Source organism: Vulpes lagopus, chromosome 12 (assembly GCF_018345385.1).
Source record: "Vulpes lagopus strain Blue_001 chromosome 12, ASM1834538v1, whole genome shotgun sequence".
NCBI classification, from domain to species: Eukaryota; Metazoa; Chordata; class Mammalia; order Carnivora; family Canidae; genus Vulpes; species Vulpes lagopus.
The window spans coordinates 1,506,736-1,532,458 of NC_054835.1; the positions used below are offsets into that span (position 1 = coordinate 1,506,736).

A 25,723-nucleotide genomic window follows, 5' to 3' on the forward strand; every position below is an offset into this window, starting at 1 on the left:
ATAATAAAAGTGAAACAAACAAAAAAAGTGAAACAAACTTTCCCAAACATTTCATAACTTGGAAAGAAAAATTATCATTCCAAACATTTGTCACCATCCGGGGATTCCTCTTTATAGGTAGTTTGTGGACTGGAAAAGGGAGCCAAATGTCAGTTTAATACTTGATAATAAGTATTCTTAGTACATTAAAGGTTTTTAGGAAAACACAAATATGTGACTTTTTTGGCCTATTCCTGGCAGATTTATGAGCCTCCCAAGTGGGAGTTGAACAGCATGTATGTGCCCTAAACTAATTAGCTTGCTATTTCAGGAATACATCCCTGACCTGTACAACCACTTCCTGGATATAAGCCTTGAAGCACACATGTATGCCTCCCAGTGGTTTCTTACACTTTTCACTGCAAAATTTCCTCTCTACATGGTGTTCCATATCATTGACCTGCTTTTATGTGAGGTATGTATCAGAGGCCACAGCACTTTGGCTTTTATTTGCAGTATCCTCCTGTGTCAGCTCCATTAAAATAGAATTTCTTCTTAGTTAATTTGATTTTTGTGCTCAAAAATCCAGATTTAAGTAACTCTTCTTGGGCTAAAGCTAAGGCTAATGATCACATTTTGTTGAAGGTGCTCTCTGCTAACAAACAAAAAAACCACTATTACACGTTTATATTAGTATTAATCTAGATTTGGCTGCATTTATTGGAGAAACCCAAAATAACATTGACTAAGTAACGTAGAGGTTAATTTCTCTCTCGTATGAAAGAAGCCAGAAGGTTGGCAGTAACCTGCCTTCCCCTAGAGGGTCGGGAACAGGGGAGAGTGTGTCTCCTCTTTAAAGGAGACTTCCTGGAGGTTCCACCCAAATTTTCATTTATCTTTTATTTATTATCTTTTATTCATTTATCTTTTATTGGCCAGAACTTAGGCACCTGGCCACATCTAGCCACAAAGGAGAGATTTTTTTATTTTATTTTTTTAAAGATTTTATTTATTTATTTGTGAGAAACAGAGAGAGAGAGAGAGAGAGAGGGAGGGAGGGAAGAGACAGGCAGAGGGAGAAGCAGGCTCCATGCAGGGAGCCCCCTATGTGGGACTCAGTCCTAGGACTCCAGGATCATGCCCTGAGTCCAAGGCAGGTGCTAAACCACTGAGCTACCCAGGTGTCCCAAGGAGAGTTTTTGTTTAAAGCTGAGTAAGAATTGGGAAAAATCGGAGGGTATGTTACTATAACAAAAAAAGGTATTAGAGTACATAACAGTGTTTGCCACAGCACAGTTTTGGGGTATATGTGTTTAAGAAAAAAATAATTTCAAAAATAATAAATGTTTATTGTAGAAACTGGAAAACACAAGCAAAAAGATTTTAAAATACTTCTAATCTCACTCTAGAGAGTAACTCAGCATTTTAATATATATTCTTTCAGCCTTTTTTTGTGTTTATGTACATACATTATTTCTGTACAGAATAGCTTTCTTCATATGGAGTATTATGTAATAATGTATATTGAGGTTTTGTAAATATATATTTTAAAATAGAATTCTGCTATTATGCTGTTTGATAACCTCTTTTCATTTCATATGCTTGAACACTTATAGACACACATCTGTACTGTCCTTCTTTTTGTTTAGTTATGCTATTTCCAAGGCACACCAAAATCCATTAAAGCATTTGTACCTTCTACCCAGCTTGAACCATTGTAAGAAACACTGTTACCAAATACATGTTACCAAATACACTATTACTCTTCCCTGATGTCAGGTATCTCATTCTTGCAATATACCATAGTTTATGTAACCAATTCCTAGTCTCCAACCTAAGTTTTATAGTTTCTCAGTATTATAAACATTTGTTTTAAGTAGTTACCATGGGCCTAGTGGCATGCTAAGTGATTTAAATGAACTTGTCAACTAATGAGCTCAGAAAACTCTTGGGAGAGTATTAGTTCTAGAAACCAAGGTCCAAGAACTTAATTTAGTAGGTCTTTGTGCCTCCCCTTATCTTTCCTTTGCCCGCAGCACCTCCGGAATGGTTAGCTGAAGAAAGTGGATTGGAGGGAGCCCTGAGCAAGTTCTTTCTGGGATAGAGGGCTCTTAGACTGCTGTATGTGGAGTGGAGGTAGCACATGATGAGGGGAAAGGCCATCTGCAATTATTCTCTGAAAGATCACAGTGTTATGGTTCTGAATCTTGGGTTGGGAAGCATAGAATACTTTGGAAAAGTGTTCTTTCTTGTTAAATGTGAGAATAGCTAAAAAAGTTCAGAAGAATGGGAGATTGGGTCTATTTTAAGTTGTTTTTCAGTAGCAGGCCTGTATTAATTATTATTTTCTAAGATGTTTTTCAAGATATTCCATTTCTTTACTTAGTTATTTTTTATACTTTCTCTAAAATTGTGGGGGCATTTTGGGGACAGCTGACTAGTCCATATCTAAACACTGAAAATATTCTTTTTGTGTTTTCTCTTTTAGGGAATAAGTGTTATATTTAATGTCGCCCTTGGATTATTAAAGGTACACATTTATTTGTAAATCGAGTGACAGCCCCTGTCCAGCACTCAGAGTATCTTAGTCTTGATCTCATACTAAGCAGCCACCACTTGGTAGCCCTGGCCCTGGTAATGGCTCAGGCAGTGGCTAAGCAGTACCTCCTGCGTATTGTAAAGGTGCTGGTGTTATAAAATGCTTCTTGTGGATCTTCATGGTAAAGAACTCTTTCTATACATGGTTGTGTTTTCTTTTTTCAAGACTTCTAAGGATGACTTGCTGTTGACAGACTTTGAAGGTGCCTTGAAATTCTTCAGGGTTCAGCTTCCCAAGAGATACCGCTCAGAAGAAAATGCGAAAAAATTAATGGAATTAGCTTGCAGCATGAAGGTAAAATGATATTTGCATTAATTTAGAATCTTTTGTTTAGTTCATGTCTCACCATTCCTGATCAAACTATGAACATTTATAATACATTTTAATAATGATGATGATGATTTTTGTATCATATAATTTATTTTCCCACTATTTTCTTACATATTATATATCCTGTGCATTAGATCTCATTGCCTCCCCCAGCCTTTGGACTCTGGGGAAGGGATTCTGCTCATTTCAAAGACCCAGCAAAACACAAAGAAGCTTCTATAGTCATATTGCAAAGTAGTGGCAGGACTCTGGTTTCATGATCTGTGTTGTCTTTTAACTTTCAATATTTGTGGTCATGGTCAGAAATTCCCTAACATGAAACTAATAACTAATGAAGGAAACTCATTTTTATCACTTTCAGTGGCATTTATGGTGTGTTTAATTATATAAGGTCAAAAAATGTAACATCTCCTTGTATTCATGTTGTAAGATGAGCAGGAAAAACTTCATTATCTACCAGCCAGAGCACAGACTTGAAAGATCTGAATTCAAAATTACTTTACCTATTTAAGGTACAGTTTCCTCACATGTAAAATAATAGTGGACTTCTGGTTCTGGTTAGATGTCAGACTTAGCTAACTCAGGCTGCCCTCTTAGCTAACTCAGGCTGCCGTCTTGAAACACTTGGAGGTAGGAAATGCCTGGATGAACTTGAAATAAAAAAGAGAGGGGATCCTTGGGTGGCTCAGCAGTTTAGTGCCTGCCTTTGGCCCAGGGCATGATGCTGGAGTTCCTGGATCAAGTCCCACATCGGGCTCCCTGCATGGAGCCTGCTTCTCCCTCTGCCTGTGTCTCTGTCTCTCTCTCTCTCTCTTTCTGTATCTCTCATGAATAAATAAATAAAATCTTAAAAAATAAATAAATAAATAAATAAAAAAGAGAAATCCCAGGTACCTGAATCACAGTAGTTCAGCTAGTGTGCGGGAAGTGGTAAAGCAGCATCCCAGGGGAATATGGAACCCTTGGTGTAGGTACTCATGAACACATAGAATCTAATTTTGGGCCTTTGGGAGGCAGTGAAACCCAGAATCACTACATAAAGTTAGGACCTTGGAATACTGCCCTCTTTGTGGAAGGCGGGAAGTACTAAAACCACCTACCTATTAAACCTGAGAAACAATAAAATTTCCTAATACAAATTGAATCAAGGATTTGAAAAAGAAGTAGAGCCTCTAGTTAGTGAAATAATTATTTTTTTTTAAACTTTTTTTGTTTTATTTATTTATGATAGGCACACAGTGAGAGAGAGAGAGGCAGAGACACAGGCAGAGGGAGAAGCAGGCTCCATGCACCGGGAGCCCGACGTGGGACTCGATCCCGGGTCTCCAGGATCGCGCCCTGGGCCAAAGGCAGGCGCCAAACTGCTGCGCCACCCAGGGATCCCCTAGTGAAATAATTATTAAAGTTATTGTTCAACTTAAAACTTTACATACCTCACAAGCACTATAAATAACATTTAATGATATTTTCCCATGTGCCAGGTACTGTGGTTAAGTACTTTCATGTGTGAGGATTAACTACACTGTGTACAGTGTTTACCATGATGCCTGGTAATTAGTAAGGGTTCAAGAAATGATGGCTCTTATTCTGGTCATTCCCTCTCTGGTTTTTCAAGCAGATATCAAATGAACACTTGTCAGAAATATTTCACAGATAGTGGGTTTGTGCAGAGAGCAAAGAACAGGTGAGCTCGGAGGCTCTCTTGAGTCACTCCACCTCAGTCTAGTTCATAGAACAGGAAGCCTCTTAGTTGCTGATGATTTCTTCCCTTCCAAAACCTCCTTTCTCAGTGTCCCATCTTAAGTTCCTGGAACCTGGTTGCTCAGGCCAAAACCTTTGCTTACTATTGATGCCTTTTCTCTTTCACACCATCCCAGCCCTGTTTTCACAGTATACCCTGAATCTGATTGCTTTTGCCCCCTCTCACTAACACAGTAATGTAACCATCACTGTCACTTGTCTTCTGGAATGTTGCAGTAGACTCCTTACTTCCTGTTTCCATAGTGGTTTTTCTTTTTTTCTTTGCTTTGCTTTTCTTTGATTTATTCATTTGGGAGAGAGAGCAGGGGAGAGACAGAGGGAAAAGGAGATAAGCAGACTCCAAGGACATTGAGTTTGATCCCTGATGTCATGACCTAAGCTGAAACCAGGAGTCGGATGCTCAACGGACTGAGCCACCCAGACACCCCAGTGGGTTTTTTTGATCCCATCTCTCTCACTTAAAACTGATGGCTTCTTAGAATAAAACTCAAAGAGTTTTTGCCATGACCTGCAAGGTGCTATACTATGTGACCTTAGACCATGTCTCTGATTTCACCTCCTCCTACTTTTTCCAGCTTCCATTTCAGACAACTTGGCCTTCTTACTGTTTTCAAACTTGCTGAGCATGTTCACTCTGCAGGCCTCTGCACTGGTCTCTCCACTCATCATGTTCTTCTCATGTCATGTGGCATCACCATCAACTCATTGAATGTTAAGCTCAGATATCATGCCATCAGAGAGACCTTTTCTGATTATTTTGTCTAACAGCTCCCTCAGTGCTTTACACCTTGATCTCTTTACCCTGTTTTATTTTCCTCATATCACTTATTGTTATTTAACATTATTTTAAATGCTTATTTGATTATTGTATGCCTGCCCTCTCCCCAACTAATCCTGCAGCAGAGGGGACTCAATCTCATTTACTGCCAGATCCCCAGCATAAGAACAGGATTCAACATATAAAAAATAGTTGAATGAGTGAATAAATGAATATGCTGCTAAGTTTCTGCCAAGTGTTATCTCACGAAGAAGAGTTAGAGCGTTAACATGGCTTTGGGCAAGGCTTAAAATCTCTACCAGCCAATGGTTTTACCTTTTGGGTTTTCAGTAGCTTGAAACACTTTAATAATATATGGATCCTTTATTTCCATAGTTCAGATTGGAGGTGTCCAGTGTCTTTTTTTTTTTTTTTTTTTTTTGCCTGTGCTTTCAAGGAGTTAAGGTAGACAAGACTACGTAGCACACATATTTTGTGCTTAGATACATAATTCATACTGGCCCTGGAGAACTCTGCATGGCTGGGGTACACTTTGGATGATTCCCCCTACTTGCACATGGTTTTGCATGAGAAAGATAGTAATTTTTCTTAAAATTGATTCACAATGTGGAAAGCCTATGTATTGACCAGGACATGAGAATGAAATTGTTCTGCTAAAAGGTGAAATATAGTGTAGTTAGTAATGGTTACTTGCACTCTGGTGGGTGTATTAATTCCAAAAACTATTAAGAGAAATATAGGCAATAGTTGAGCCAATTATTGGTAGAGAACCTCAGTCACAGTGATAATTTACCAGCTCAAAAATAAGGAAAATCATCATTAGGCTCAATCGTGAGCCCAGTATTATGTGGACCGTATGAGGTGGGAGTGCATTACTCCATCAGCAAGAAAGTACAGTCATCTCTGGGTTTGGAGCTCCCTCTAGACATGGAAAAGGGGATTCCTTCTTTGTGAATCGTTTGGAAACTAGCTTTTTAACTTCCTGGTGTAGAATTTAGAAAGGAAACATTGGATTTGTAACTCTTTGAAATCCCATTCCATTATTTTTTAATTTCTTAAAAATTGTGGCATGGTTTTCTCAGTTATACTTCCTGACTAGGGTGGGAATTAGGAATACTTTGCCTCAAATGCCAGTTGAGGAAATAGTTACTTACTTTTATGGTTGTGTTTTAACAGTTTTGATGTTGTAATTTCCAGTATTTGTATAGTTTTTATGGATATCTCATTTCTTCCCCACAGTACTCTGTGAGGTATGCAGGACAAGTCAAGTGTGGCAGCGGAGGCTTATTGAATTCAAGTGGCTTCCCCAACTGGATCTAGCTGGGTAGTGGCTGGAGCTCTAGTGGAATTCAGGCCTTTGACTCCATATTCCCAAGGCTTTTCATGCCATTGCATGGCCTCTTCTCATTGCAGAATTGCAGCAGGAATTAAGTTTGGTGTGGCAATATTTGAAACGGCCACCAGATGGGTGTGTTGCTCAGAAAGGTCTGTTTTCCTCTTTGCCTGAGTGTCTTCCTTTTCTCTATAAGTCTTTTCGGTGTCAGTCTTTACTTGCCTCTGTCTTCATTTCTCTATTCTCAGCCCTTTTATTTATCCCCTTCTCGCTCTTGTTCCTTACTTTATTATGGAACTGAAATATTTTATTTATTTTTGAAAGAGTCTTAGATCCTCTGCTTTTCTTTCTTTCTTTTTTTTTAAGATTTCATTTATTGGGTAGCCTGGGTGGCTCAGCGGTTTAGCACTGCCTTCCCCGTGATCCTGGAGTCTCAGGATGGAGTCCCATGTTGGGCTCCCTGCATGGAGCCTGCTTATCCCTCTGCCTGTGTCTCTGCCTCTCTTTCTCTCTCTGTATGTGTCTCTCATGAATACATAAATAAAATCTTTAAAAATATATATATATTTCATTTATTTTTTCATGAGAGACACAGAGAGAGGCAGAGACATAGGCAGAGGGAGAAGCAGGCTCCGTACAGAGACCCCGGTGCGGGACTTGATCCCTGGACCCCAGGATCACACCCCAAGCCAAAGGCAAATGCTTAACCGCTGAGCCACCCAGGCATCTCAGATCCTCTGCTCTTAAACTCAAACTTAACAACATATATCAGAACTCATTGAGTTGCTCCCCCTTTATGGGTCACTGTCTTGAAATAGAAAGATTGTTTCCACTTCTGATAGAAGATCTAAAAGGAATTTCACTTTTTTGAAGATTGTATCTCTACACCCAACGTGAGCCTCAAACCCACAACCCCACAATCAAAAGTCCCATGCTCCACCAACTGAGCCAGCTAGGCGCCCCAGGAATTTTACTTTAGATAGATTGTTCCAGGGGATCATGAATGGTCCTAGGAGCTCCACAACCCTTTCATACTCCTAACTGGGCCATGCATCGTGTTTAGAGGGAAAAAAGGGGAAAAAATTCATAGGTCTTAAATTTTTTGATTCAAGAAATAAGAGAGCAGCTGGTTTTTTATGTCTACACAGAGATGTTTGAGAATAAGTCACATACGTGGGACACCTGGGTGGCTCAGTGGTTGAGCATATCTGCCTTCAGCTCAGGGCACGATCCTGGAGTTCCCAGATCAAGTTCTGCATCCAGTTCCCCTCAGGGAGCCTGCTTCTCCCTCTGCCTGTGTCACTGCCTCTCTCTTTCTGTGTCTCCCATGAATAAATAAAATCTTAAAAAAAAAAGAAAGTCTTATATGTAAGGTTAGTTCAGAAGAAGTAGGAGCCATAATAGAGATGGCCAGTGGGTTTCTTAGATTAAACCTGAATGAAAATTTGACCTTTCACTCTGGAATCCTACCTAAAGTGAAATGGATCTTCTGAACTACTGATTGCTTCACTGGAATTTATTTCAAACTTAAAATGAATGTGCAAGACTTCAGACTACCTGTAGAAAAAGATATTACAGAAACCAAATGGCAGTGTCTCCAAATTAATGTAATACTAACCATTTACTATTTGGAGAGACAGAAAACTCTGGCATTTGGGAATACTTCGCCCTTGGGGAATATTCTTATTCAACAGCTAATAGCAATATTAGTTGAAGCTTCATTCTCTGCTCAGATCATTTGTTACATTAGTGTGTGTTAGGATTTTAAGCTCTGTGATTGCAGTGGCTTCATCAGTGTTGTTTCATAAGGTGTTCACAGTATCTTGCATAATGTCTGCAACATAGTGACTTAATCCTTACGGTGATAAGGTGAGGTCATTTTACAGATGCTGAAGTTTAGAGAATTGAAGAAGACTCCCAAAAGGTATAAAGTTAGTAAGTGATGGAGCCAGGGTTGGATCCCAGGAATTTCAGACTCTAAAGTCAATGCTTACCATTAGTGTGCCATTCTGTAAATGAAGGATTGAATGGATGGGACAGGGACCACTTGTATTTTTGGTGATGTTCATCTTGTAATGGTGGGTAAGCTCAGTCTCTGCCAGTTTAGCTTACTTGTCGCTAAGTTTAGTTCTTAAGACTAGACCAGGCTATAGTTTTACTTCTGTGCTTGTTTTCTACCTTTTAGATTGAATTTCATGAGGAAACTTCTAAGTGAGAGTTCTTTTACTCTCTTTTACAAAATTTAGAGTTTTAAATTTTGCTGATTGTCACAAGGGTAGCAGTGCCCTCTACCTTCTTATTTTATTTTAATAAGCTGGTCTCTTTTGGTTCTTATCTGTGTTTGGGTTCTCTGCTACTAATTTGCTGAGTGCAAAAATACTCGGAGGGTAGAACTGGAATGCCTAATTCTATTTAGTGGTCTTTGAGGGAGTTTGAGCCTGAACTATTTGAAAAAATTAAATAAAGGGGCTCAGAAACTAAATAGAATGTTGATTTGTTTCAAGTGGTTACAAGTACAGGCCTTGGAGTCCCATGGGCCTTGGCTCTCATCCTGGCTCTGCTGTATGATCCAAGATAGCTTAACATGACAGGGTTGTAGAGAGAAAAGTCAGATGATGCTTTTAAAGTAGCTGATGCAAATGTGAGGGCGATCTGGCTGCAACATCTGTCACCCCATTGATCCCCAGGGCTGATTCGGCTGATCTGGCTGGTTAGGTGGGTGTCCTCTTCCTCCCTCACCGCTCCGTGTGCGTCCCTCCTGAAGCTGCGCGCTCAGTCGAAGAGGACAATCATCCCCGATAGAGGAGGACCATTCTTTGGGCAAGGGTATACGAGTAGCTGCGCTCCTCTGCTAGAACCTCCAGACAGGCTCTCAAGGTCTATTTGTAGGAGAACGTAGGGTAGTCAAGCTTCTAAGACTCCAGACACATCCAAATGAGGTGCTGCACGTGGTAGTCTGCCTTTCTTAAATAAATAAATAAATAAATAAATAAATAAATAAATAAATAAATAAATAAATAAAATATATGTGTGTGTGTGTGTATATATATATATGTATATATATATACATAAAGTAGCTGATGACCACCATCATCATCACCCATGCTCATTTGGCCTGCCCTATTATGACCTCCTCTGCCCAGACATCTACTTTCCTTAAGTCTGTTCATAGGAATAAACATTTGTAGGTTTTCTTATGTGCCAAGTACTGCGCTCAGTTTTTTTTTTTTTAATTTTTATTTATTTATGATAGTCAGACACACAGAGAGAGAGGCAGAGACACAGGCAGAGGGAGAAGCAGGCTCCATGCACCGGGAGCCCGACGTGGGATTCGATCCCGGGTCTCCAGGATCGCGCCCTGGGCCAAAGGCAGGCGCCAAACCGCTGCGCCACCCAGGGATCCCCACTGCACTCAGTTTTGAACATGCTACCGAGGTGGATGAGAAACAAGAATCACCCCAGATTTGTGTTTTTGTGCTGCTGTTGCCACCGAACAGACCAGGTTCTTGGCTTTAGACATGTCACTTTTCCTATCTTTTTTTTTTTTCCTATCTCAGTCTTGATTCCCCATCAGTAAAATGAGGATCTCAGACAGTTGTTTTGGGGACTAAATAAAATAGAAGGTGTCGAGATACTTTGTTATCTTAAAAGTCCTATGTAAATCTCAGTTTTTTAAGTCAATAACTAAAGGAAAAATGGGCTTTGTGTCAGATTTCTTTATTTAGCAGTGAGGACTTTGGGGTCAAGATCTCTTCAACCTTGGGGTAGCCCCGGTGGTGCAGCGGTTTAGCGCCACCTGCAGCCCAGGGAGTGATCCTGGAGACTGGATGGAGTCCCACGTCGGGCTCCCTACATGGAGCCTGCTTCTCCCTCTGCCTGTGTCTCTGCCTCTCTCTCTCTCTGTGTGTCTCTGTGAATAAATAGATAAAATCTTTAAAAAAAAAAAATCTCTCAACCTCTTCATACCCACCCAGTCACCTATGCAACATACTTCACCCCTGCCATGGAGAGCTGCTAATAACATTCAACCTCCCACTTTCCCTGGATTTCCTATGACTCCAGCCCAGTGGGGATTCCAATCCTTGCAGCAGTTTAAGCCAAACTTGGAAATCAGCTCCCATTTCCTAGCCACAGCCTATTTCCCGCTCTTCTGTGTTAAATGGACTTGTTTAAATGTCTCACTGCTTGCAGCATGTTTTCAGAGGGTAACTCTGTCTCTGATTCAGGACAAAAATATAGATAGTAATAATAACACATAATAGCCACCCCTTTATTAAAAAGACCTCATGTTCTGGGCACTCTTCTGAGCTCTTGATATGTTTTATATCATGCGATCCTCTTAACGGTAGTCTTCATAAGAACTGTTGAAATTTTCTCAGATGAGGAACTTAAGGCTAAGGTGAGGCAGCTCACCTTCGGTGATGGAGTGAGCCAGTGGCAGAACCAGGTCTCAAGCCTCGGTCTGTCCACTTACAAAACCCAAGCTCTCCATGGCAGACTGTCCCACTTCCCTCCTACCCAGATTAGTGGCCACTCTCACTTTCTCTACCAGATCAGGTACCAGCTCTCCTGGGGCTGATGGCACATGTTTTAAAAGAGAACATTATCCAATTTCTGTAACAGGTAAATGATGAGTGACCCAAGAAAGAGGTATTTGGTATTAAATATATACTTCTACCAAAATATCGAACTGGCATGGTCCAAGTCTCTACCTTCTCTCTGATTCAGGGTTTCTTAACTTGGGACTGTGGGTGGCCTTGGAGAGCTCATGAGTCCTCCAAAATGGTAGGCAGAATGCTTTATTGCTGGTGTAGGGTTGGGGCAGAGTTGGCTTCTGTGCCCTTTTGTTTTTTTTTTTTTAAGATTTTATTTATGTATGTATATATGTATGTATGTATATATGAATGACAGACTGAGTGCACGAGCTGGGCGGGGAGGGCGGGAAGCAGAGGCAGAGGAAGAAACAGACTCCCCACTGAAGCAGGAAGCCTGATGCAGGGCTCAATCCCAGGACCTGAGCCAAAGGCGGACATTTAACTGAGCCACCCAGGTGCCCTGGCTTCTATGCTCTTTTGTAGGGACAGTGTTGTTTATGGGAACCATGGCTTTCATGGGGACTTTCAAAGTAGGACTGCCTCTTAACAGTGTTAAACAATGTACTGATTACAGTGGGACATAAAATTCAGTTTACCTAAGTTACGTGGTCTTATCCCAGGAAATTATATTAGAGTTTTCTCCCCAATCCTGAAGCATAATAAAAGAGAACAAATTTCAAAATTAAGCTTCTTTGAGGACAAAAATACCTGTATTTGTGAAGCTATGGCTTTCACAGCCTTCTGATTGGAGTCCAGTATTAGTGGGTATGATTCAGAGCTCTGAGGCTGATTTCAAAGCTTCCTTGCTTCTTGAATTCAGTTAAAATGTTATTGGTATAAGTAAAATATAAAATGAACCTTAGACTTTTGAGAATGGGGATATGTCTATTCATTGAGTATTTTCATGCTTGCTATCTACAAGACATTAGGAATTTTATAGTATGTAAGACTCCCTACCTTTGTGGAACTTGCATATTGTGTTCTATATACATCTTTATCACTAATACTTCTCAAGGAACACTGCATATGGCAGTGCTCAACTGTTGGATAAATAAATGTTCTGCTGCATCCTTATTAGGTTAAAAGGAAGGCCATTGGCTTTGATTTGTTCAGCATCTAATTATTGAGACCCAGTTATGTCCCAGGCATTGAGCTAGGTCCTGGAGATACGGAGTAAGCAAAACAGATGTGGCCTGTTTCCCAGTGGGAAGACAATCAAGTAAGCACATAAACAAATAATTGTAAACCTGGACAGGTGCCATGAAGGAATCAACTTGATGTTATGAGAATAGATAACAAAGACCTGGCCCAATAGGGGGAAGAAAGTGCCAGGGAAGGGTGCACAAAAGTGCCATTAGAGCTCAGATCTGAAAGTGAATAGGAGTGAACCAAGTGTGAGGTTGTCCAGGCAGGGCACCAGGCTCACACTTTATGTTCACTCTGATGCCATTTTTGTTCAGAAGAAAGGTTGATGCAAAGAAAAGGGGGTCTTTTCTCATCAATTTAGCAGGCTTTATGGGCACTCTCTTTGTGTGTGGGCAGGGGTCGACGATGAGTGAAATAGTTCTGACCCAGGGAAGGCACTGTTAATGGGACAAACTGAGAGGTGCTGATGTCTCCGGGGTGTGGCCTTATAAGGAGGTTGGAATTGAGGCTTTTGCAGCTGGTACCTGTTGATTCCCCATTTGGGTATAAGGCATCTGCCTTTTCATGGGGTCCATGCCTCAGAGGCAGCCTGAGCTAGTTGGCTCTGGTTTACAGCTGCTCATGCTCCAAAAGTCAGGATCAGCTGTTGAACCCATTATAAGCAATGTTGGTTTTATTTATCTTTTGTTTGTGGTGGCATTGGGGTGGGGAGAAGGTGGTGAAGAGATGGGGAGACTAGCAACAAGTGAGGATGAGAAATGGGAAAACGAGCCAGAGCTGGTGGAGTCAGAACTCTGGACCAGTGAGGAAGATAGTGGAGCTTTGTTTGTGTCCAGTCCTAATGGGTGACCCTTGAGGACTCAGAAGCACAGGTGGGGACCACCATCTAGAGAAATGAGCAAGAAGAGCTCTTCTTGCTCAGAGTAATTATAAGTATTTATAAGAATTATTTTTAGTAATTATAAGAGTAATTATAAGAATTATTTTTAAACAGCATTTATTTATTTCCTTGAGAGAGGGAGAGAGAATATGAGTGGGGGAGGGACAGAGGAAGAGGAAGAGGGAGAAGCAGACTCCTCACTGAGCAGGAAACCTGATGCAGGACTTGATCCCAGGACTCCATGATCACAACCTGAACCAAAGGCAGACGCTTTAACCAACTGAGCTATCCAGGTGCCCCTATTTTGTTTACTTACTTATAAAAATAAATCATGCTCAAGGCAGAAAACTTGGAAAAGATGGGAAAATACATAAAGAAATGCCTGTATCCTATCATGAAAATGTCAGAACCAAATGAGATAGCATGTGTTAAAGGGTCTGGCATCTCACAGGTACTCAGTACAGTAATGCTGTGACAGTGCTGAGGCAGAATCAACTTTACCTCAGAGAATAAAGCAGGGATAAGGCTAATTACAAAATAATTTCTTCTACATTTCTTTATCCCTAATGAAATGTAGAAGAAATTATTTTGTAAGTAGCCTTTTATAATGCATGTTTATGGGGAAAAAATGTTAGCTCTTCCTAACCCTAGTATAAGATTGAGAAGTTGAAGAATCCAAAAGATTTATGAGAATGCTTTGTAAGATTTGGTGTAAACACTTCTTTTTTTAAAAATGCAGTGATTAGGGGGGCCTCCTAACTGCTGTAATCTCTTGTCAGTTTCCCAGACGGAGCACAGAGAACCCTGGGAGGGAGTGTTTGTTGCCCACAGTTCTCATTTATCGTCTGTTCTTCTACTATTGATCTGTTAGAATTGTCTATAAATTACCGATCACACCAGTGTTTTATTTAGGTGCTTTCTTTGTGACTCACTTATGTATGCAAACATTTACCTCAGCATTGGCCTTAAACCACAGAAGATCTGGCTTTAAAGATGACACTCTCCAGCCTGTGGCCTCACCCCAAGTGTTTAACGGGCATCTTTCTAAAGACAGCAGCCAGGCCTAGTGTTGTGTTCCTGGCTGCCTGCCCACAGCAGCAGCCAGACTCCAGGAATAAGCTGTGATTGAGGCAGACCCATAAATATCTGACAAGGGCAATGACCAGAGAGTCCATGGGAGGAAACAGGCAGCTCGAATAAGATGGAAAGGGAATCATGGAACAGAAGACTGGAGATGATGCACACTTGGGGCTCTCCCATCCCCTTACGAGGTCTCTGTTTCTTTGCCTAGAAAATAAGGAAGTTAGACTAGCTCAGCTCTGAGATTCCTAATTACCTGGAACTGGGAGCTGAAAGTCAGATTTGTGAGCCAACAGTTCTGTGCTGATTATATTAAAGCCTTGGAAAGGAATGAATGTTAGCTTCATAATCAATCATTGTGTTGCACATACTGATTTTAGCACTACTCTATTTCTTATATTTCAAAGTTTCTTTTTAAGATTTTATTTATTTATTCGTGAGAGACACAGAGAGAGGCGGAGACATAGGCAGAGGAAGAAGCAGGCTCCCTGTGGGGAGCCTGATGCTTGACTGAATCCCAGAACCCTGGGATCATGACCTGAGCAAATGCAGATGTTCGACTACTGAGCCACCCAGGCTAAAGTACTTAAAAGTGTAATTTTAAAAATACCAAAGGGAATGGATTAGTGGTTTAGAGGAAGTAATCAAACAAAAGAGTAAGAGTTGCATCTTGAAGGGATGTGCTTAGTAATGTTTATATTGAAGAAAAAAAGAGGCTAGCCTATAAGATGATGGACAAGGGGGCAGGGGTGCTGTTTAGGTAGAAGGAGCACCAAGAGAACAGAGAGAGAACATTTCCTGGTGGGAAGAGAGTCATTTGGTCATGTTAAAGAATGAAAGGCAGGAATTTTGAAGTCTAGTTGGGGAGAGTTAGGACCCACTGGATGGAGTGAAAAAGAAACCACTAGTGACCTTCAAGAGAGTGCTTTCTATAGAGCAGAGTAAAAGCTTTACTTAGATTAAAGAAAGGCAGTGAAGCACTGGAAGTAAAATGTATACACCTGTGGTTTATCGTGGCTGGTAAGAAGCAGCTTGTGATCAAGAGGACAGTAGTTTGGGGCAGAAGAGCAGCTAAGTAGAGTGGTCAGTAGAACGGTGTTGTTTTTGTTTTTGTTTTTGTTTTAATTCATGAGAGAGAGAGAGAGAGAGAGAGGGAGGCAGAGACACAGGCAGAGGGAGAAGCAGGCTCCATGCAGGGAGCCTGACGTGGGACTCCATCTTGGGTCTCCAGGATCACGCCCTGGGCCGAACGCGGCGCTAAACCACAGAGCCACCTGAGCTGCCCTAGAATGGTGTTTTTAAGGGCAAAAAGAACTGTGTCTATTTAACAGAAGGAGCTGGTAGAAAGGGAAGGTGGTGGGTAGTAGGATAGTGAGGTGAATATAGCTTGGACTTTTCATGGATTTTAGCTATCTGGGCTTGAATCCCGGATCTGCCAGTCCTGAGTGACCTTGCTCAAGTTACATAACCTCCTTAAACCTCCATTAACTTGCCTATAAAATAAGGATGATAATACCATGTCTTGTCGAGGTGTCCTGCGGTCACAGATTGAAACCACCCTGCAGCAGTGCCTGTGTGTGTGAAACAAGATGGTGGAGGAGGAGGGTGAGATTAGGAACAACGGGACTCAAAACTCAGGTCAGAGGGGCCACGTCACTTCATAGTGACTGAAGATGGCCAGCAGATCAGCACAGGTCCTGAGATACCTACCACTTTCTGATACTTCTTAATTTGTGCTCTGCTTCATCCTTCAGATTAGTCAGAAGAAATTGAAAAAATATGAAAAAGAATATCACACCATGAGGGAACAGCAGGCCCAACAAGAAGACCCTATCGAGCGATTTGAGGTTCGTTTGCTTATAGCCCTGGGTTGAAGTGAATAGCTTTCAGCCTTTCACTTCCTGTACTCCTATCTGTAACTAGCTTTAATGAGTTCTTTTTAAAATTCAGCTCCACTATTTCTAGGTTCAGGTTTCAGTTCAGATTTGCGAATGAGAAGGTAAGATCTGTTGTGCTTTAAACCAGCTGCCTAGGTTGTCACAGTTCAGTGGCCTTTTGTCACAGTTAATCATTAAGTAGCAGCTTGACAAGCTCACTGGAACCAGTTAAGTATTTCTCATGGGAGATAGGAAGAAAGTGTTGCTTGCTAGAATGTAGGACCAGCCACTCCTCCCATAATTTCCATAGGACTCAGAAATGGGTTTTGGGGGTTAGCCCTGAGAAATTGTCATCTCCATCTGAGTTTTATGTGTCTGTAACTTTTTTTTTTCTATGCTTCAGCGAGAGAACCGGCGTTTACAAGAAGCTAACATGAGGTTGGAACAGGAAAATGATGACTTAGCCCATGAGCTGGTGACCAGCAAGATTGCACTGCGGAAGGACCTGGATAACGTGAGTCTGACATGGCCAAAGGGGGATGGATTATATTGAAACTCTCAGCTTCTCCCTTTATCAGGGGCACACCTTGAACTATAGTGTGTGTTGTCCTAGTATGTCACCTACAAAGTGCCCCTTTTGCAAAAGCACTTGCTCATGTCACTCTTGCTTCCCTCCTTTCCTTATGGTTTTCAATTAAGCCTTCCTTCCCACATTGTTCCTGTTACACAGGCCTTTCTTGAACTCCTTTCCCACTGTTGTTTGATGACAGGCCTTTTGACTAACTCTTATGCTCCCACAATTGACAGTAGCATTTAATCATTATCCTTTACTTCCCTAAGAAGAAATTTTGCTATCCTGCATATTAAGTGCCTTTTGAATAAGCTTTGCTAACTGTAATAAAGCTCAATGCCTTAGCAGCTTGTGATTTCACTAGTAATTTCAGTTGGCAGATGTTCTTTCTTTGCTTCTCCTAATCTTAAAAAGTTCAAGATGATGGCTTTCCTGGCAGGGTATTTGTCCATTTTCTATACTACACGGTTCCCTTTGAAAAAGTGTGGTCTTTCATTCATCATTTAGGTCAGAAGTTGGCAAACTTTTTCTGTGAAGGGATGGTTAGTAAATATTTTAGGCTTTGTGGGCCATATGGTTACTGTTGCAACATCAAACTGCCATTGACACAGAAGTAACTATAGACAATAAATAAAGGAATGAGCATGGCTATGTTCCAATAAAACTTTATTTGCAAGAATAGGTAGCAGGCTGGATTTGACACATGGACTATAGCTTGCCAACATCTGACTCATATTTTGCTGTCAGGCTCCTAAGATTATCGTTCTGCTCATTAGTTTCCTAAGGTTCTAGAGAGAGACTCAAGCTGTTGAGGGTTTACAGGGGACTTAAATGATATGTTAAACCCCATAAGATCTATGAACTTCACAAGGGTCCTTGACATCTAACAATTGTGTAGGAAAATACTGTATTCTGTATTTCTTTGACAGTCTTTGCTTTCATTAGATTCTCAAAGTGGTTCACACATCAGATGAAGCAAGAACACAATAGTGGTATCTACTGGTTTTTATTTTCTTAGAAAGGTGCTTTTGTTTTTTGTTTTAAAAGAGAAAGAGAGGGCACCCTGGGTGGCTCAGCGGTTTAAGCACTGCTTTCAGCCCAGGGCCTGATCCTGGAAACCCGGGATCGAGTCCCACGTTAGGCTCCCTGCATGGAGCCTGCGTCTCCCTCTGCCTGTGTCTCTGCCTCTCTCTCTCTGTGTGTCTCTCATGAATAAATAAATAAATAATCTTTTTTAAAAAAAAGAGAAAGAGAGAGAGAGTACATGGGGAGAGGCAGAGGGAGAGGGAAGGAGCACCAGACATGGACACTTAATCAACTGCCCTAGCCAGACGCCCCTAATAGATCTGTATTCTAATACCAGTTACTCTGCTTTCAAGTAGAGCAAAAAAGGGGGAAGGTGGAATAATAGCTGTGTCCCAGGATAAGGAAGAATGCTATGACTTGGTGAATGTGAGAAGCACCACCAAATACAGCCAGCCACAGGAACCATTAGTTCCCCTTGTCAGCTCTGCATAGCTGCATGTAACTGAGAAGGCTGCTTTTTCCAGTTTTTGCAGGGAGGCAGTTTCAAGGTCATTCTTCCTCAGTAACCGGAACCTGGAGCTCTCACTGCTTTGTGGTTTGCCACAGTCTGGCCATCAGGTTTGAGTCTCCTCCTTCTGGTGCTGATTCCTGGCATGCCCTCTCTTCTTTGAAGGAATGCTTTGGGCATCGTCCCTTCCCCAATCAAGCCTTTCTGCCTAGTGTGTGGGGAAGTGGCTGGCGCTACTGAAGCAACGCCATGGCTCACACCTAATGTGGCTCTGTAGCAGCTGGAGATCGTGCAGAAAGGAGGTGAAAAAGAAAAGAAAATGGGTTCTGGATAGGAGACTTGTGTTCTGTAAAAGGAATTTTATGAAGAAGCAGCTTGAGCTAAGATCCCAGGTGGATGTTTGGTTTGAGCTGCTGCGTTGTCACCTGCCAGGCTCAGTGGTCACATCAATGTCCCCTGTTCAAGGTGGTCACAGACTTCTCCTGCTCTTGAAGTCTGCTCCTAAATGGTGTAAACCTTTTTTTCAAGTTATCCTGACAGTGAAGAGCTTGGTTCTTGAACATTTCTGATGCCAGGAGTGGGAAATCGTAAAAATAACATGAATCCCCATTTCCTGATGATCTATGTGACAGGCACTGTGATAAGCACTTTACCTCTAGTATTTCTTACCCTTGCCTCAGCCTTGTGAGGAGAGTTACATGAGCCCTACTGATGGATGAGGAGTTTTGTAACAATCATGAAACTTGAGATTCAGAGAGATGGAGGCACCGTGGAGGAAGTAGAGCCAGGAATCTAACCCGAGCCCACCTGATTGGAATGCCCCAGGCTTTCCACACTGTCTCCAAAATAAATATGGAACAAGAAGCTATGATCTGATGTCAAAAATACATCAAAAACATAGTGACATATATAATAAGCAAATGTTTCCTGAGCACTTACCGAGTTCTAGGCATTGCTGTAAGTGCTTTTTCCTCAAAACAACAACCCCTGTTGTGTCAAGTGTACATTATGACCCCATTGTACTGATGAGGAAACTGAGGCATAGTGTGACATTTCAGATAGAAACCCAGATGGCCTGACACCAGAGCTCACACTTCTAACGTGGCTCAAAGGCAGGGGTCCCTTGTTGCCCTTGGGGCTTAGGAACTTCAGACTGAGGTCCCTTCTTCCAGCTGCCTACACTGCTTAAAAGACAGACCTTCACTGCACTGGACCTGGAGTCCCTTTCTAAGTCTGTCGTCTCTTGTTTCTTGAGAATCATCACTAGAAATCAGCTAGATGCTGAAGTGGGGGGCATGGGGTCCTATCACCCTTTTGTTTGTTTGTTTTAGGCCTTCAGGGACTCAGATTTTTTTTTTTTTAAGATTTTATTTATTCATTCATGAGAGATACAGAGAGAGAGGCAGAGGGGGAAGCAGGCTCCACGCAGGGAGCCAATAATGTGGGACTGGATCCTGGGTCTCCAGGATCAGGCCCTGGGCTGAAGGCAGCGCTAAACCGCTGAGCCACCCGGGCTGCCCAGATTTTTTTGTTTGTTTTTTGAAAGAGAGAGAGAGGGCGCATGTGCATGCACACATGAGCAGGGGGAGAGACAGAGGGATAAGCAGAGTCCCTACTGAATGGGGAGCCAATGCAGGGCTTGATCTCAGGACCTGAACCACCCAGGTGTCCCCTCAGTCAGGTTTTTGAAAGAACTTTCAAAAGAACTCAGCTTTTCCCTTTTTGCATCCTAGAACCCTGATAGTGTGCCTTGCCACGTTTCCAGAACACTCTGAATTTTCAGTTGATGTTTTATGTCACTTTTGTTACAGGAGAGATTCCTAGTTAGCCACAGAGTCCCTAGGTGAGCCCAGGCATGCTGTCTCCTCTGTGAAACAGGAGTCATACACAGACTTTACATTGTGCGAGGTCCCTGGCACAGGCCCGGCAAGACCATACCTGAGTCCCCTCTGGCACACGGTCTACACGGAGTGTCATCAAAGTGAGGGGGAAACGCTCAGGAGCTCACCTGCTGAGATTCACAGTCTGGCAGCACTACACACTAGATCTGTGACCTTGAGCAGCTTGCAAACTTTCCTGAATGAATGACTTTGGCTTCTTTATCAAAAATTGGTTGTTGGATGGTTTCCTCAATTCCATACCTGCTCCGTTGTGTATCCTTATGCTAACACCGTGGTCTTAATTACTGTAGCTTTACAATCTGAAAATCAGGTCATGGGACTTTGTTGTTGTTCTTAAAAAATAGTTTCACTATTCTGTCATTTTAATTTCTACATAAGTACTAGAATCAGTTTGTCAACTTCTAGAAATAAAAGCCTTCTGGGGTTTTGAGTGTGGAGTTGCAGTGAACCTGTAAATCAGCTTGGGGAGAATTATCATCTGAACAGTAATTGAACTTTCCAACCCATGAATAGGTTATAATTTTTATTTATTTGAGTCTTTTTCAATTTCAGCATTGTTTTTTAGTTTTCAGTTAAGACTTTGTACATTTTTTAGTTTATTGTAAAGGATATTGTTTTTGTAATTGCATTTTCCAATTGCTTATTGCTAGTCTCTAGAAATAAAATTGATTACATGACCTTCTATCCTATAAGCTTGCTGAATTCACTTAAAATTCTAGTAGCTTTTTTGTTTACTGTTTAGGATTTTCCACGTAAACAGTCATCTCTCAATAAAGACAGTTTACTTCAGATGTTCTTTTGAACATGTCTTTTTCTTTTCCTTGCTTTCCTGTGCTGACCAGGATCGTCAGAACAGTGTTGAATGGTGAGAGTGGGCATCATTGCCTTGTTCCAGGCATCATCTGTAGGGTTTTCATGGATCAGGTTGAGGAGGTTCTCCCTTCTTCTTTTGTGCTGAGTTCTTGTTGTGATGGGTGTTGAATTCTGTCAGATGCCCTTTCTGTATCTGTTGAGATGATCTTTTGCTGTTTCTTTTAATTCCGTGAATATGGTGATGTGATTTGAGTTTTCAGTGTACCTCCCATCCCTAGGAAACTTGGGATTTCCTTTTTTTTCCTTAAGATTTTTATTTGTATGAAAATTTTTGTGTTCATGAGGAATATTTGGAGTTTCCCTAATGTTTTGTCTTGTTTTGGTATTATGACCTTCTAAAATGAACTGAGAGGTGTTCCCTTCTGTTTTCTTAAGGACTTTGTATAGAATTATTTCTTGATTATTTTTTTAAATATTTTATTTATTTATTCATGAAAGAGAGAGAGCAAGAGGCAGAGACACAGGCAGAGACACAGGCAGAGGGAGAAGCAGGCTCCATGCAGTGAGCCCGATGTGGGACTTGATCCTGGGACTCCAGGGTCAGGCCCTGGGCCAAAGGCAGGCGCTAAACCACTGAGCCACCCAGGGATCCCCTATTCCTTGATTAAATCTTTGATTCCCTAGTGATGTCATGTGAGCCTGGAATTTTCTTAGGAAATTATGTAATTATAAATTCAGCTTTTTTCCATTTGTGGAACTATTCACATTTTCTAATTTTTTTTTAAAGATTTTATTTATTTATTCATGAGAGACACAGAGAGAGAGGCAGGGACACAGGCAGAGGGAGTAGTAGGCTCCATGCAGGGAGCCCAATGTGGGACTCAATCCTGGGACTCTAGGATCACACCCTGGGCCGAAGGCAACCGCTCAACCACTGAGCCACGCAGCTGCCTAAATGTTCTAATTCTTATGTCTGTTTTTATAATTGTGTATTTCAGGTAACTTAATCATTTTAATTGTCAAAGGTACTGGCATAAAGTCATTGATACTTCCTTATTCTTTTAATGTTTATAGGATCTGTTGAGATTTCTTTCATTCCTGATTTGAGTAATTTATGTCTTTTCTCCTTTTTCCCTTAATCTACCTAGGAATTTATCAGGTAGTGTTGCTTTCTTCAAAACCCACTTTTTGGTTTGATTTCTTTTTTTTTTTTTTTTTTTGATGATTTTATTTATTTATTCATGAGAGAGACATTGAGAGAGAGGCAGAGAGAGAAGCAGGCTCCCTGTAGGGAGCCCAATGTGAGACTCGATCCTGGGACCCGGGATCACCCCTTGAGCTGAAGACAGACACACAACTGCTGAGCCACCCAGGCCTCCCTGATTTTTTCTTTCTCTGTTTTATTTCATTGATTTCTGCTTTTGTTATTTTTTTCTTTTTTGGTTTAATTTGCTCCTTTTCCTAGCTTTTGTGTGTGTGTGTGTGTGTGTGTGTGTGTGTGTGGTTTTATTTATCTCAGGGAGGAAGAGAGTAAGCTCCCATGCAGGGGGAGGAGCAAAAGGAGAGAGAATCTCAAGCAGATTCCCTGTCTAGTGCAGAGCCCTACTCAAGGGTCAATCTTCATGACCCCAAGATCATGACCAGAGCTGGAATCAAGAGTTGGATGCTTAACCAGTTGAGTCACCCAGGTGCCCCTGGTTGTCTTCTACCTAATCTTAACAAGAAAGCTTGATAATTAATTCTGGAACATGTTTTTCTAAAATAAGCATTTGAAGTTGTAAATCTTCCTGAAGCACTGTTTCATCTGCATCCCACACATTCTGATATGTTTTTATTTTCATTCAGTTTTTACTATTTTTTTCTTTGACCTATGAATCGATTAGTAGTATGTTGTTTTTCAACTATTAGGAATTTTTGCCAAAAAATTTTTTCTTTTTTAAGATTATGTTGCTTTCTTTATTTGAGATAGAGAGAGAGAGAGAGAGAACAAGTGGAGGGGAGGAGCAGAGAGGGACGAGCCTAACAGGGAGCAGGACACAGGGTTCAATCCCAGACCCAGGGATCACGACCCGAGCCAAAGGCAGATGCTTAACCTGCTGAGCCACCCAGGTGCCCCTCCCAGAAATTTTTCTGTTGTTAATTTCTAATTTAATTCAGTTGTGATCAGACTAGGTATCCTTTCTGATTTTAATCCTTTTAAAATATGCTTATTTTAGGACCCACCTTATAGCCTCTTTGGGTGCATGTCCCACATGTCCATTTGCAAGTGGAAAATGTGTGTTCTGTTGTTATGGGTGAAGTGTTCTATGTCAGTTTGGTCAAGTTGCCTGAGTGTTATTGAAATCTTCCATAAACTTACTGGTTTTCCCTCTACTTGTTCTGTTACTTACTGAAAGAACAGTGAGGAAGTCTCTTACTGCATTTATTTCACCTTTGAATTGTTTTTGTTTACTGTAATTTGAACTTATTCCTGCATTTCAGATTATTACACCTTCTGAGTGGAGCAAGTCTTTTATTGTGATGAAATGTTTTTCTTTGTCCCTAGTAAATACTCTGCTCTGAAATTTACCTTGATATTAATATAGTCACTCCAGCTTTCATGGTATTGCGTGGTATACCTCCTTTTTTATCCTTTGACCTTTAACATAGGTGTCTTTTTATTAAAAACCAGTTTTTTATCCAGCATATAGGTAGGTTTTACTTATTTTATTCAGTCTGATAATCTCCTTTTAATTGGAATGTTTAGATGAGTTACATTTAACGTGATTATTTATATGGTAGAATTAAGTCTACCACCTTGCTCTTTGCTATTTGTTGCATTTGCTTTTTTTTTCTTTCTCCTGAAGTAATCTATACCAATATGAGGCTTGAACTTACAACCCTGAGATCAAGAGTTGCACACTCTTCTGACTGAGCCAGGCAGGCACCCCTCTGCCTTCTTTGGTTTCTTTTTTTTTTTTGCCTTCTTTGGTTTCATTTGGCATTTTCATGTTTTCAGTTTATCTCCTCTGTTGCCGTATTAGCTTTTTTTCCAGAGCTCTCTTATCTCCAGGTCTCTTACCCCAGCTTCCAACCACCTCAGCATCCCTGGCTCCTTAACCCTGCCTCCTTGACCTTTTGTGAAATGATTGTTTGGGAAATCTTCACCATCCTTGGTCCAGAATGTGCCCGTAGGTAGAAACCCAGGGTGTACTGGGACTCTTCTCATATGTTTTCTTTCTCTCAGGAGCCACAGCTCTGCAAGTATTGTTTTCAGTTTGAAAACAGTAGTTGCATACATTTTGTTCAGTTTTTTGTTTACAGTGGGAGGGTAAATCTGCTCCTTGTTAGTCCTTCATGACCAGGAGTGGAAGTCTGAATTTGTGTTTATTTCCAGATGCTCCCTCTTCATATGCTCATGCAGAGAGAGTGCAGGGAGCGTGGTGCCCTGAGGAGACACTGGTTAGGCCAGTCTAGTAGGTTCTGTGCACCTCCCTCTCACACAGCGTTGAGAGTCAGCTCTTGGAGACATGGCAGAAACACTTGGCTTAATGTCACACCACCTGGTTGCAGATTATAGCTCTGCTATGTGCGTTGTGCAAAGTTGAGGGACTCCCTTGCCCACCTGCCTTTTTTATAATTGGGGAGCCAGGGTGTGCGGGGAAGACTTGACTTCAAAGACCTCATTCATAAGCTGGCTGTTCACACTTCTCAGAATCGCTACCATGATAGTGATGCTGAGTAACTGAGAGAATATACTTGTGTGCCCCAGCTCCAGAGTACACTTAGAAGATGGTAATGGAGTCCAGAGGAGAGAGAAGAGAGGTAATAGGTTACTTCACAGATGGAAGTAAAACCAGTTGTAACAGGACTTAGTTTTCCTTACTAGTTACTTCCTCTGTTGTTTGGTTCTCATTTCCTTTCTTTTTTTTTTTTTTTTAAAGATTTTATTTATGTATTCATAGAGACACACACAGAGAGAGAGACGCAGAGACACAGGAGGCAGAGGGAGAAGCAGGCTCCATGCAGAGAGCCTGACGTGGGACTCGATCCAGGGTCTCCAGGATCACACCCTGGGCTGCAGGCGGCACCAAACTGCTGCACCACTGGGGCTGCCCTCTCATTTCCTTTCATTGCTTCTTGGATTTGAGCCACAGAAGGAGATGACAGACCGTGGCCCAGACAGGACAGACCTTAACTCTAGGACCCCACTTAACTGCACACATGTGCAGCTTGCCCATAATTAAGGGCCTTTTGAGGTTGCCTTATCAAGCCATTCTCAGTTCTCCATGTAAGGCCTCGGCCCTGCAGCTCCTGTTCCTCCCAAAGAAGATACTTCAGAGCAAGTGTGGTAGGAAGTGCAGGGGCGCTGTGACACCTCTGCAGTTTGGTGACGTCAGAAACACTTTAATTTCAGGGAATCCACCTCCATTCATTGTTAAGAAGGGAGTTGTATATAAGTTGCTGGTAAAGACCCTCTATATCTAATGCTTTGCAACTAGGAGCTTCTGCTCCATTCTGTGGCTGCCCTCTGGTATGCTCATCTTTGATTATCCTTGGATGCCCA

General features: G+C 41.5%; 1 protein-coding gene across 1 annotated transcript in view; it reads left to right on the forward strand.

Moving 5' to 3' along the window:
* RABGAP1 (RAB GTPase activating protein 1) overlaps nt 1–25,723 on the forward strand; it is a 110,210-nt gene that overhangs the window by 76,743 nt on the left and 7,744 nt on the right. The window contains exons 11-15 of the mRNA XM_041727118.1: nt 311–454; nt 2,468–2,509; nt 2,744–2,872; nt 16,236–16,328; nt 16,762–16,872. Coding sequence (XP_041583052.1) covers nt 311–454; nt 2,468–2,509; nt 2,744–2,872; nt 16,236–16,328; nt 16,762–16,872 — 519 coding nt within the window. The remainder of the gene's footprint in view (nt 1–310; nt 455–2,467; nt 2,510–2,743; nt 2,873–16,235; nt 16,329–16,761; nt 16,873–25,723) is intronic.